Consider the following 12,910-nt stretch of genomic DNA (forward strand, 5'->3'; position numbering starts at 1 on the left):
AACATCCGTATTAAAACAGATACGCGACAACATTGACATAATTTAGTAACATCTACAAACATCCCAATGAAGCTCCAACATGGGAGTCACGTGGGCTCAGCGAGATCAGGTACCGCTTGGTTGATTCCCAGGGGGCGGGGTCGAGGTGCTAGAGCAGCAGAAGTAGGTGGAGCAGCGCGTGTCCAAAAAGAAGGGGTGGAGGGGGGAGCGACGTACACCTCCATACGCGGAGTTGACGGACGGAGACGAATAAAGCATCTTGACACCAACGATGCGTCGGGGGGAGAGAGGGAGGGAGGAGCGGCGACGGGCGTCGTCTGCGCTCTGATCCTTGACGTTTAACTGGCGAGCCCTTCCACCAATCGCGTCGCCCCGCCCCGGTGATCCCGTCCAATCAGAGCGGGCCGGGACGCCCGAGCGGGCGGGACCTGGGCCCGGTTGCCACGGGAACCCCCCCCCCCCGTCCAATCGGCGCGGGCGGGGGGCGGGGCCTCGGAGTGGGCCGCCACATTACGCCGAGCGCCGCCTCCCCCGCTCCCGTTTCCCTGCGCGTTACTCCGGCGTCGGGTGGAGCCTCCGTCCGCTTCCCCCCCCTCCATCTCTGCGGAAAGCACCGCGCGAACCGGGCTCTCTTTCCTCCGCCGCCGCCGCCCCCTCCTCCTCTTCTTCCTTCTCCGCCTCTTCTCCACGTACTTCGGCGTAGAAATCGACCGGCGGGGAGCTCCCGAAGGCTGCGTGTGACAGCGCGAAGATGACGACGACCACGACCTACCAAGGAATGGACCCGGGCTCCAAGAGCAGCTCCAGGTAACGGACCGGGAACGGCCTCGGAACAAACAAAAGACCGCGGTGCGGACGCGGCTCTCTGCGGTCCGACGCCCCTCTTCTCGGGGCTGTTTTTTGTTTGTTAGTTTGTTTTTAAACCTTATTATTATTATTATTATCGTGTGGAGCCAGAACGGGGGGATTTAATCACAATTGAGCTAATTAGTCGCGTAGGACTGGCGTACCGAGTGCCGTGCAGCCAAGCCCCGGCCGCGGGTGAAGGCCCACCGGCCCGGCCTTCTGCTTCGCTCTGTTGTTAGGGAACCGACAAACCGTCACATTTATTATATTACTTTAATATTTTTGCCGCTGTCGTTATCTTGGGCGTTTTCCTTTTACGGGTGTTTCTGGAATCCGCCGCTTACCAAGGCCCGACTTGGATCCTTCCCCCGGCAGCGAGTGGAAAAACACGCATAAAGGGCTCGTTTGTTTTTATTCGTTTGTCGTGTTTTTATCAGGATTTTTTTTTGTTTGGTTTGTTTTTATTTCCGTTTGCTCACAAAACCCCCGGGTCTCCCCTTCAGCTGGTCCCGCACAGAATATCGAACATTCCAGCAGCAACCAGGAACGATTCCAGACGTTTGGAGTCTGCGTTTCCCATTATCTTCTGTATTTCTCATCATCCAAGTCTATGAAAGTCAGTTAAAAAGGCTGGACTGTGTTTTGGTTTTTTTTATCTCTTAGGCTTGTCTCATGTAGATCATTTCTACATGAGACCAAGATGGTTAATACATTTGTTTTATCAATATTATTCCCTTTTTTTGTTTTTTACACGTGGAGGGGCCTTTTTAATTGGACTGTGAGGAGTCATCCTCCACCCAGTCCCACCCACTAAAAGGTGGTGCACGGATGTCCCTTCACAGTAAAAACAAAGATGACTAATATGTTGGTCATCGCATTTGGAGATCGGGGAGGAAAGGGGAGGGGAAAAAACACTTTTTGGAGATCCAAGCGCTGCAAAGCGACATCATTGAGACCTTCGCCGTGGATCCTCCTGCGGCGTTGGGATGATGGGGCTTGCCTGGCCGGGGTGGGCTGGGGTGTGGTGGGCGGCGGCAGCGGCTCTGACTTGGAGATAATCTGCTAAATCTTTGCTTTAGTCCTTGGCTTTACTTGACCATCCAAAGCCCCTTTTAGCTGGGCTCCGCTCGGTTCCACTGCAGGGCCCGCACAGCAGCAGTCCATCTCCAGATGAATTAAAAAAAAAAAAAAAAAAAAACAGCAACCAAAATCTTCGCCGGGTCCATCAAATCCTCCTCCGCCCCCGGGGTGGCCGAGCATGTGGAGCTCGGATTATGTCTGACCCGACTCCACCTGGCTTCACTACGCCCGTTTGATTCAATTAAACCGGTTAACCGTGTCGTCCAAATTAATATCTTGCAGTTTGGTTGTAGGGTGGGGTCTGGAGCCTTTTTCCTCGTCGCATTCCGTGCGGAAAGCATGAGCTCATCCCCTCTGGCCTGGAGGCGAGCTCTGCTTTGGGGTATTATTGGCTTTTATTATTATTCTTGGGTATTAGATTACATTATTGCCGTACGCCAAGTGTCAGCAGCGTGAGTGTGCGCACACAAGTCGACCGTGGAGGGAAATAACGCACGGCCCCTGTACTGTCTGGCAGTGCGGTGCTAAAATTGGGGCTTGGATGCCTGGTGCCACCGCCTGGCCCGCGGACAGCTGCTCAGAGCGTCAGCTGGCGGCTCCGGCCACTTTGTGGGGGAACGGAGGGTTTAGGGGTGTCAAACAAAAGGCCCGGGGTCCAATCAGAAAACAATAAGTGTGTTGGGGGGGGGGGGTTGTTGAAATGTGTCTGTCATGGTCATTGAATTTTAACTTGCTGATTAATTGTCCTAAAAATTATTGGGATGTACAATTGTATTTTATGCGTGACCAAAAATCGAAGTGTCTAAATTATTTAAAATAATTATGCAACGAATGATCCTTCAAGGTCTAAATTGAGGACCCAAAACTGAAGTTATGTAAAATAGCTTCTTATTTTGTAAATAAATGCAGATAGCTTTTCATTACAACTATTTAAGTCGTTAGTAGGTTCTACAATACACGGCCACTTTAGAAAGGGGGGAAAAGACTGTTGGAATATGACAATTTCTGTAGATGATTAATTTCAATCCAACTTTATTGTTTTGATATTTCTAATATTTGCTCAAAATTCCCTCTGACTTGACATGTAAGGAAACGTGAGGAGGAGAAATTTATTTTATTATTTTTAATCCAGCCCACACAGTTGACTGATCCGGCTCACCATCTGAAATTCGCTTGTCACCCCTGGGTTTATAGATATGAAGGCTATGGGCGAGGCCCCGGCTTTCTCTGGTCATCCACCCTGATGGCTGCTTATCAGAGGGTGGGGACGGGATGCCCTACTCATTGTGCCGTCCCTTTTTGGTTAGCCCTCTTTGGCAGAAATGTCTGTAGGAAGCGCCCTGTTTACAGTGCTTCGGTGCGGGCTCAAGCGTGCTAGTGATTTGAAGGTCTTCATTATTAGGTGACCTGTATCAGCAGAGAGAGAGAGAGAGAGAGAGAGAGAGAGAGAGTGTGTGTTCTGGCAAGTGAAGTCAGCTGTATGTAAGCATCAGCCTGACAGCCGGGGCTTAACCAACAGAGACGTTGCTGTTTGTGTAAGAGGGGTTATGGAGAAGGTTTCATGGAGCCTTCTTTTGTTTTTAATCCATTATTTTAAGTGGGCAGTTGCTCACCAGAGTGACCGGTGTCTTTGGTTCACCGGGGGGAGGGGGGTGGTTTATGTGATGTCGGTCGACTTGATCTCACAACCCTGTGTTTGTCATCCACCAGGGTGCTGCGGCCACCAGGCGGGGCCTCCAACATCTCGTTTGGCGCGGACGATGAAGACTCAACCCCGCGCAAGAACAAGATGGCCTCCAGCATCTTTGCTGAGCCGGACGACCCCCATGCCCATCGGAGGAACAACCCACCCAGTAACCAGCCCCATTCATTATTTATGGATCGATTTATCTTTTTGATTTTATAATGACAAAACACTAATGAGCAGAACATTGAATTAATCGTTGACTCTAGAAGAGTTTTTTGTGTAAGGGGCAGCAGACTGAGAAACATAATACAATTTTGGTGATTTGTAAATTAAATTAGTCAAAGCTAGCTCAAAGGTAGCAATAAGACATGTACAGTAACTGGTGTCATAAGGGTGTTTCTGAAGCAAGATATGGTTTTATTAAGTTAGAAATGGTGTGTCTCCTTGTAAAGAAATGGGGACAGTTAAAGAATGTGTCACTTGACTTAATGTGGGATCACATTAGCCACAGCGCCAGCCATCATGTGAAAATCCTACGCCCTTGTATTAAAGACACACAGAGAGTGTTATCTGGGCCTCAGTAGGGGAGGCGACGCTGGGGGATTCCAGGACCTGAGGATGACTAGATTGCCAAGGTGTGTGTGTGTGTGTGTGTGTGTGTGTGTGTGTGTGTGTGTGTGTGTGTGTGTGTGTGTGTGTGTGTGTGTGTGTGTGTGTGTGTGTGTGTGTGTGTGTGTGTGTGTGTGTGTGTGTGTGTGTGTGTGTGTGTGTGTGCGCGCGATTAATGTATCCTCACGTACAAGGTCTGCCTTCTTTGTTGCCATGAAAATGAGCCTCTCTTTAGCCAAACATCATTCTTTCCTCTGAATGCAGCACCTGCGCCGCTTTGTGTGTGCAATCAATGTTTGGTTAGGGCCACTGATTTATGAAGTGCTCTAAGAGGAAAATGGAAAGTGTGCTTATCCGCTCCCGGTGGAATGGCATCGAACCGACCCACAGACCAGGGAACAGAAATTCACGTTAGGAACTTTGTGAGAAGCTCTTTCCCAGAATGGGGTCATCCTGGCGTGAAGAATGCAGAATTCACCATTAAATCTTTACTGTGGTCGCGGACTTTAACCGTTCACAGCCGTCGCGGGAGGACATGTTTCCTGCCCGCATTGTCTCACTCCGGTCTGGGTCAAGTTCGGGCCACACATCCTACTGTAGTTCCAGTTCGGCGGATCCAGCTGGACAAGGAAACTTCAGGCTTTTAGATGGAATACTCTTAATCACAAAAGCAGGTTTTATTGGCGCTTCTGTCATCAGTCTGGCCCCGATATGAACTCCCAATGTAGCCTGACAGGTCTGGTTACTTTGGCTCCAACCGCTTGTGGAGATCGCTATAGAATGGCAAGCCTGTGTGCACACAATGGCTTAAAGTGGTAATCCATAAAATTCTTTAGTTCTGTTGAACAATCGTATAATTTATACTTTATTTGTATTTTTTTTAGCCTTCAGTTTTTAAGAACAGCAGTTCAATGTAATCTTGTTATGCATGTGCTCCTTTATATTGCTTTTCCTTTGTTTGTAGCGTCTGAGTCTGCCGTTCGCGGCAAGAATGCAAAGATCCGGCACGCTGGTTTTGCTCAGTACACTGTCGTTATTGATGAGCATTCACAAAAAAGGCCAGCAGCCTCGGAGGAAACCAAACATCTCCACCACCTCAAGTGACCCAGACAAAAACATCAACTCATTCGGTCGTCTGTCTTGGAGCGAAGGCGAGGGTTGCAGTTTCAAATGGAATTCTGGGACATGTAGTGAAACAAAGACAGCGCAGACCATCTCATGGATTAGTGTCTGTACTTTGGCTCGTCGACGAGACCACAACGACCCCACATCACACGCCCTCTCACTGCACGGCGGAGCGTAGCAACATGCAGATATCTTCCATTGCTGTGGTGATGCAGTTTGGCTGCTGGAATGTGCTGACGTGATGCCGTGCTCGGCCACGGGCGCAGTCCTGCATGGCGCCTCTCAGCCCCTGTGTTTGGCAGGTTGTCTGTTGAGACCTGGAGGCCTGCAGATGACTGTGCTGCGGGTTTGTTCGAGTGCCGCGGGCCCCTCGCCGCACAAGGAGCGCTCTGTAATAACCAGGGCAGAAGCAGCCCTTCTATAGCTGCTCAAGCCCCCAAATCTTTTGGTTATGTAAGCGCAGGCCTTTTGGCTACGCCGTGACAGACTTGGCATAATATTTGGATTAATATTATTTAGCTTATCACGGAGCCGACAGACCTATAGATTATACTGTCGGCCGCGTGTTGTTGAGACGGTTGCGTAACGCATTGTGGTCGAGCTCTTCAATCGAGTTTGTTCACCATCTCGCTCTCATTGGCCAGAGGAATTGATTGGACTAGATAAAATGGAGCCACAGTGATAAAAGGAGCTCTTGTTGATTCATGCACTCCTCAACAATGCTGATTCACTCCAGTCGGTTAACAAGCGCACATCCACCAGCCAAAATGGCGACTCCTACGCTTCTTCAGCTGCCTTTTGTTTCCCCCGTGACATTGACAGTCTGTCCCCTCCCCGGCCCTCTGCACTACAGCTGTTGCCTTATATTGCCTTTTCTGTCGCTGCAGACGGCTTCCCTGCAGCGGGCCAAGCACTGGGGGTTTAATGCTGTGTCTACTCCAGGAGAATGTGGGTGATGTGGGGGTTTTGTGAGTTTTGGCATCGGAGCAGACGCTCTGGAAGTGTTCCATGGCGTTTTCCGGGTCTCGCAGTGTTGCAGTCTGGGAGAAGCAGGCAATCGGATTTGGGTGATATATATATTTTTTTTTTTTTTTTTTTTTTTTTTTTTTTTTTTTTTTTTTTTTTTTTTCCGAATTTTTTATTTAATTATTTTGCTGATTTTTTTTTTTAACATAGATTTTTATCTCCTATTAATTCATTCAAATTCCCTCAGGATAGGTTTGAAGTTTTGCCAAGTCTGAGAGGATGAGTCTCAAAGGGAGCGCCCGTGGTGGCATCATGGTTTGGAATTGGTTTGGTGCCCTTGCGGCCAGAGGGGTAAATATTTTGGACGATGTCGACCATGACTCCGTGGTTCAGAATCCTGACAAAGGATTCGTCACTCAAAGCGCTCCCTTGTTTCCTGTAAACCAGTGAAAGAGAAACTCGTAAAATGGCCTCGACTGCCGAGGGCTGGAGAGAAACGATCTGGTCTGAATTTCTACTGACTGGTGTAGAGGCCTGTTTTAAATCTTTATTTTTCTCTCTTTTGTTTGTTTCTTTTCTTTCTTTCCTTCCTTCCTTCCTTCCTTCCTTCCTTCCTTCCCCCAGCTGGGGCTCCCCAGGGCACCCTATGTGGGGAGCCCTCTGCCCCCCTGAGGCGATGCCAGCAGCCTCTCCTCTTCCCTAAGAACCCGGAGCCCGAGCTGACAACCATCCACAACTCCGGAGCGGCGCTGGTCTGGGGCCAGAGACGAGAGGTAGCGCTGCCCTTTCCCAAACAAAGAGCAGACAACCGGGGGGGGGGGGGGGTCATAGGTCCTGGTGATGTCACCTTTTATCGTTCTTCGCTGCATGTCAATCTGTGATGCATTTGGGTTTGCAAACTCAACTCTGAGCAAGTTTCTTTCTCTAAACAAGTAGCGTGGGATCCACACCGGCAGCTTTTCAAGTGCAGGACAAGACGATATGTCACCCAGCCCTGTTTTGAAAGAAACTCTGCTGCTTTGTTGGGATGTATGGAGTCCCACTGGGACCGGGTCGGGCCCTGGCGGGACGGTGTATACGGACCCACGTTAAAGCACAGAATACGCTGTTGGATACTTTAGTTGTCGAAGCCCATTCTGCCATCTTTTGATTGCTTGGTCTCAGTTCAGTGTTTCTGTTGCAGGAGAACGGCCAAGAGCAAGCGAACGATGGTAAGCATTCCAGAGCTTTTCGATCACCACACACACACACACAGAGCAGTGCATGACCTACATGACTCAGTGTCTGCAGTCAATCGGCCTCATAGTCGCCTCGGGCAAATCAGGTAATTCCACACTTCCTGTGTTTTGGACGATGAGGTCATAGCCGCTTAGTGGCTTTGTCTCTATGGGCGAGGGGGGAGGGAGGGAGAGAGAGAGAGGGGCGTGGCTCTTTGAATGGCAGGCTTTCACCATCATAGTACTATACATGTACCACATTCAGTTATAGAGCCAGGTTGGGGGGAAAAAAAGAATACTCATACGTTTAGATTTCTGAATCGATTTGGAAATTATAATATCAATCCTTTTCAAATTCAAGTCAATACCACCATAGTCAGAAATTAATTTCAGAAATGTTTAATTTCTGAATTTGTCCATTGAGATGTTTTTTGTTTTTTTTAATGCCTGTCAATGGTACCCTACAATTTTCATTATGTATAAAATGTCAATATATAGAAACGGCATTTTAAGGTCTGTGTGGGGGTGAAGCGGAATCACATGCAGCCTGCGGTGTGGTGCGTTTTTAGTTTTATTTTTATTTTATTTTTTCCAAGTTGTAAAAGCACCACATTTAACTTGAAGACAGAGCGGTGTCGCCGCCTCGTCACGGTGGCGTGATGCGCCGCAGAGGAACAGCTGTTCTTCCTCGATGCCCGCCCTCACAACACAATGTGGAAGATGTTTATGAAGCAAGTCCAGAGACCGGAGCGCTCAACGCTGCGCTCCACATCCTGCTGCTTTGTCGGGAGGGGGAAAAAAAAAAAAAGATGTAGAATCATAAAATGATTAAATTCTAAGTGAGGCCGTAATGTAGGATGACATCGCTGTCCTTTCACTGCTACAGTTAGGGGCTCCTGCTGTGGTTTGTTTTGTTTTTTTTAAAGCAGCCTCATAGGATGTCAGTGTCTCTGCTCCCCAAAACACTGAAGGGTTGGGAAGGTGTTCTCCGATTTTAGGGATGGCCAGAGGGATAATGTACCCTTTGTTGATATTTTGGGCGTGTCTATCAGTGCTCTCATAAGATATTTATACGCAAATAATTGAGAAATCATCATGATGTGGATATTATGACCACTAGCACAGTCTGAAGGAGGCTTTGAGGCTTCTCTGGGGAAGGTGCAGCATAGAACGTCGCGGAATGTGGAAACGCCGTCTCCTCGTTCCACAATTGCAGGATCGATTATCTACAAGTAAAGTATTGACTCAAAAACATGAACGACGTCCCATAGCAACGGGCAGACGTGCGGGGTACAGCAGGGACGCACAGGTTATTTTAAGAACGGGACGCCCCTTAGCCTGATTGTGTTTTTAAAGGTTTGCTTCCTACAAGGAGGAAACAAAGGACAACTTTAAAACCTTGCTGTCTCGAGGAGAAATAACCAACTCCAGTTCCCTGAGTGGGGTTTATGTTTTTTGTCTTCCATGCAAGTAAGAAACTAAGGAAACCAAATGAATCTAAATCTTTGTCTGTGTGGTTTATAACAAACATCAGTCGTTCGTTTTTTTTTTTTTTTTTTTTTACATGCGACACGAGAACACTTTTGCACAAAGAACATTTCAAATAATCAATAATAAATCCCAAACAGCTCTGAGCGGCGGAGACCCTCCCTCCCTCCCTCTGAAGTTCAGAAAACTGTATTACTTTACCGTAGTGCAGCCTGGAAGACAGGATCCATCTTTATCACAATATTACGATAAAAGTCCCAGAAAATATCTGCTCTCGTGTCAAAATATAATTACCTCACTATGTGACCCCGTCGTCCACGCTGCTCTGGCTTACTCTGTTGACGCCAACTTCAAACCCACTAACCAGAAATGTTCTGCCGTTACCGGGTCATTACACCGACTCGGCAGCAAATGCATCCACTTTAGCTCCGTTTCATTTCCTCTCTTCTAAATTATTTAAACTCCTTATTAATTATTCATGTCGTTATCGATGTAGTATCGACATTATCCTTAATTGTTGTGTTTTTCGGCTTTATGGGTGCCACGAGGCAAGTTTATTAACATGGCACATTTCAACGAGGCCATTCAAAGTGCTTTGCATGAAACATGAAAAGCACTAAGACAAAAGCAAAAGAGACGTGGAAGGACACATCAAATTCATCAAGTTAAATAGAATGTGTAAAAGTGGCAGCGCAAGAAGTGAATCAAGGAAACCTTGCTTTGCGGAGCATCTCCCCAGCTGCTTTACTTGATTTTCGTCCACGCGTCGATGAAACGCTATGCGCCACGCCCTGTTTTCAAACAACCCGTTGAGTTCGTCACTCGCCGCCCTCCGTAGCGGTGTCCGGTGTATGGAAAACAAGGACTGAATCCTGAAGCGAATTCCTTGTGCTCTGCTGTTTGAGGAGGAGCAGGAACCCAAGTTGATTACCTTGAGCATCTGCCGTGGTTGATATGGCTGTTGATGAGGGGTGAGAACCAGGATGTGGAGTTGGGACGGACAAATTTGATTTTCTGCAACGAGAATCAGTCAACTGTGTTTGTTCAGTGCATTTTTCTCCACATCACCCCCCCAAAAAAATAATAATTCACCCAACACTAATCACTTGTCTACGTGGTCACACTTCAGTCAACCAGGGCAATCAAGTCATCTGTAAAGAACGGCCACGTTCAATAAAAAAATTGATTCTTTTATATCTTGGTTTTTTTTTTGGTTTTGTTTTTTTGGCCCCGCCTCTCTCGCGGTCACTTGTCGCGTAACGTCGGACGTTGATTCTTTACTTTCCGGGCAGAATGTCCTGAGGAGGCCGAGGCGGCGGAGCAGCAGGAGAAGGACGCGCCACAGCCCTCCGCGCCTTCGGGGGGCGCCAACTCCACCACCCCCGGCGGCAACCGAAGAAACCCGCCCGGCGGCAAGTCCAGCCTCATCCTGGGTTAAATCCACCACCCTCTGTTTTTCATCCGAGCGCTTTTTTATTTTATTATTTTTTTTTTTTTGAAAGATGAATTAAAAAAACAAAACAAAAAAGAACCCACGATCTTTTCCCGCCCCCACCTCCACCGCTCACATGGTCCACACCCACTCGCCTTGTCACGTCTGTGGAGCCCCCGCCCCCGCCCCCACCCCCACCCCCGTGTCCGCCCTCAAACCCTTTGTTTTAATCCTTTTTCTATATAAAAAAGAAAACTGTTGACAAAAGCACTTTATGTATCCTCCCATTCTGCTCATCTCCGCCCGTCCCGCAGCGCCTCGCGCCGCCCGATCAGGCATGACGTCTAGCTTCTCACTCCCCCGTGTAAATGGTAAAGACAAAAATGTAATAAAAATGAAAAAAAAAAAAAAAAAACATGATGCGTGAATTTCTACGTACAATAAAGATTGATATGAATTTGTGGCTTTTTTTTTTTTTTGCTTTTTTTTTGGTTTGTTTGATTTTAGATTGATTATATGGGAGGTCATGGGGCAGGAAGCTATGGTTCAACAGGAGTTGAGTCTTTTTTATTTTTTATCAATCAGCACCTTTTACAGTTCATTGATGAGTCTATTTAGCAGACTAAATAATTAAATAAGCAGATATTCTGAGGCATCACCATCTTGTGTCAAATTCATCTTCCAGGAGTGACGACCCCCAGCTCTACTCAGATTAGAACTTATTTCTGCGAGGAGGAAATTAAGCTTTTTTTTTATTGTTTTTTGTTTTTTATTTTTTATTTCAAATAGAAAGCAAAACGGGGAGGGAGGGGAGGCGACGGCAGCAGGCCAGGTGGAGGAGCCCGACACCATCTGCAGACCCGTGCACGTTTATCCACTTGAAGTGTCGTTATTAAATGCAGAAGTAGGTCGCCGGGCGGAGCCGGATGCCAGCGTTTACGCTTGGCGGAGTGGGATCTGAAGGTGAATTAACGGTCATAGTTTCCACGAGCGCTTGTCAGTCTGCCCGTTCATTCTCAGAAGGCCCAAGTCGACGCTGCGTCCCCGACCCATTGAGAATTCCAGATGTTTGCTCTTTTTTTTTTTTTTTTTTTTCCTTTCACACAAATACTCACTTTTTATTCTTATTTTATTGTCGGGGCCACAATTTTCCTCTGGGCCCCAATAAAATATCTTCTATACCAAAGGGTGGGACATGGCTGTGGAAAGTACATTATTTATGTTTTATTAATTATGATTTAGTGCCTTGAGTGCTCCCTGGCTATTCAGCTGATTGAGCACTAGGTTCTAACTATTGAGGGGAAACCCTGACTGACAAGGATTCATTTACCGCTCATCTGGAATTTAAGGATTGGATCAGCAGTTGTTAAAACGTTGCTACTAGTTTGTAGCCCCCCCCCCACTACTAGTTTGTAGCCCCCCCCCCCACTACTAGTTTGTAGCCCCCCCCCCACTACTAGTTTGTAGCCCCCCCCCCACTACTAGTTTGTAGCGCCCCCCCCACTACTAGTTTGTAGCGCCCCCCCATATTTTTATTGGTTGAAAAATTACAATTTGACATTTTCCCTCAAAATGTCAAAAACAAAACTTCCACCCACCCCCTGTACGTCATAGTACTTGTACATATTAATACTAATTGACTATCCTAGGTTCTTGGTTATCTCAGAGACAGTCACTATGCACAAAACCGGGGCAGTTTCACAAATTCCCCTCGGAAGCGCACACACACACACACACACACACACACACACCCCTCGCCCCCGTCGCTGGCGATTATAGTGCAGATTAAAGGTGGATCTGTAATCCCTGATTTAAAAATCCGTGCTGACCATGCCGTGTGCCGCCTTTGTTTTAAGAGGCTACTTTGGGGACCCCCCAAGGCTCCAGGGGCCTCACGGGGCGGAGGTCCAACAAAGATAAAGCTGCTCTTCATTGATTTAAAATCCTCTCTGTGCCTGAAACTCCCCCACTGGAAACAAATAAGACAGCAAGGAGGGACTCCAGGCGCCGGGGGCATCTGAATGATGTTTTTGAAAATTTTACTTCGTTATTTTTATTATTACATTTTTTTAACTCAAACCTTTCATGCAGCCCAAATTCCTCATTGGCAAATTTTTTTTCCCCCAAATGTCCTGCATTCCTGTTGTATTCCATATGTGTAGCTAGTGGTGGTAGAAGTACTCAGACCTACACTACTGTAATACCAAATACTTGGATGTGCTTCATGTATTAAAAGTAAAAGTACCTGTCACCACATAACGGAGCCTGTAATACTTCATAAAGTTCTGCTGGAGCCTTTATTTTTTGCAGATGATGATGATCCTGATTGTCATTTAGAAAACAATAATAATTCACAAGGATGTGGAGATAAAGAATGATTGATGAGCAGTTTGATTTAAAAAAAAAAATCTGACTGTTCAGAACGTAGTAAAGGGTAACTGTGTAGAAGAGAAAAAAATA

At 47.2% G+C, this 12,910-nt stretch overlaps 1 protein-coding gene across 1 annotated transcript; it reads left to right on the top strand.

Moving 5' to 3' along the window:
- Window positions 1-546: 546 nt before the first annotated feature.
- LOC307237506 (uncharacterized protein) lies at window positions 547-10,907 on the top strand. The gene is made up of 5 exons (XM_080010228.1): window positions 547-807; window positions 3,637-3,779; window positions 6,938-7,086; window positions 7,497-7,524; window positions 10,311-10,907. Exons 1-5 carry the CDS (start codon window positions 752-754, stop codon window positions 10,454-10,456), a joined length of 522 nt encoding a protein of 173 aa, XP_079866354.1. The 5' UTR covers window positions 547-751; the 3' UTR covers window positions 10,457-10,907.
- The last annotated feature ends 2,003 nt before the right edge of the window (window positions 10,908-12,910 follow it).

This window comes from Zeus faber, assembly GCF_960531495.2.
Source record: "Zeus faber genome assembly, chromosome: 11".
NCBI lineage: Eukaryota > Metazoa > Chordata > Actinopteri > Zeiformes > Zeidae > Zeus > Zeus faber.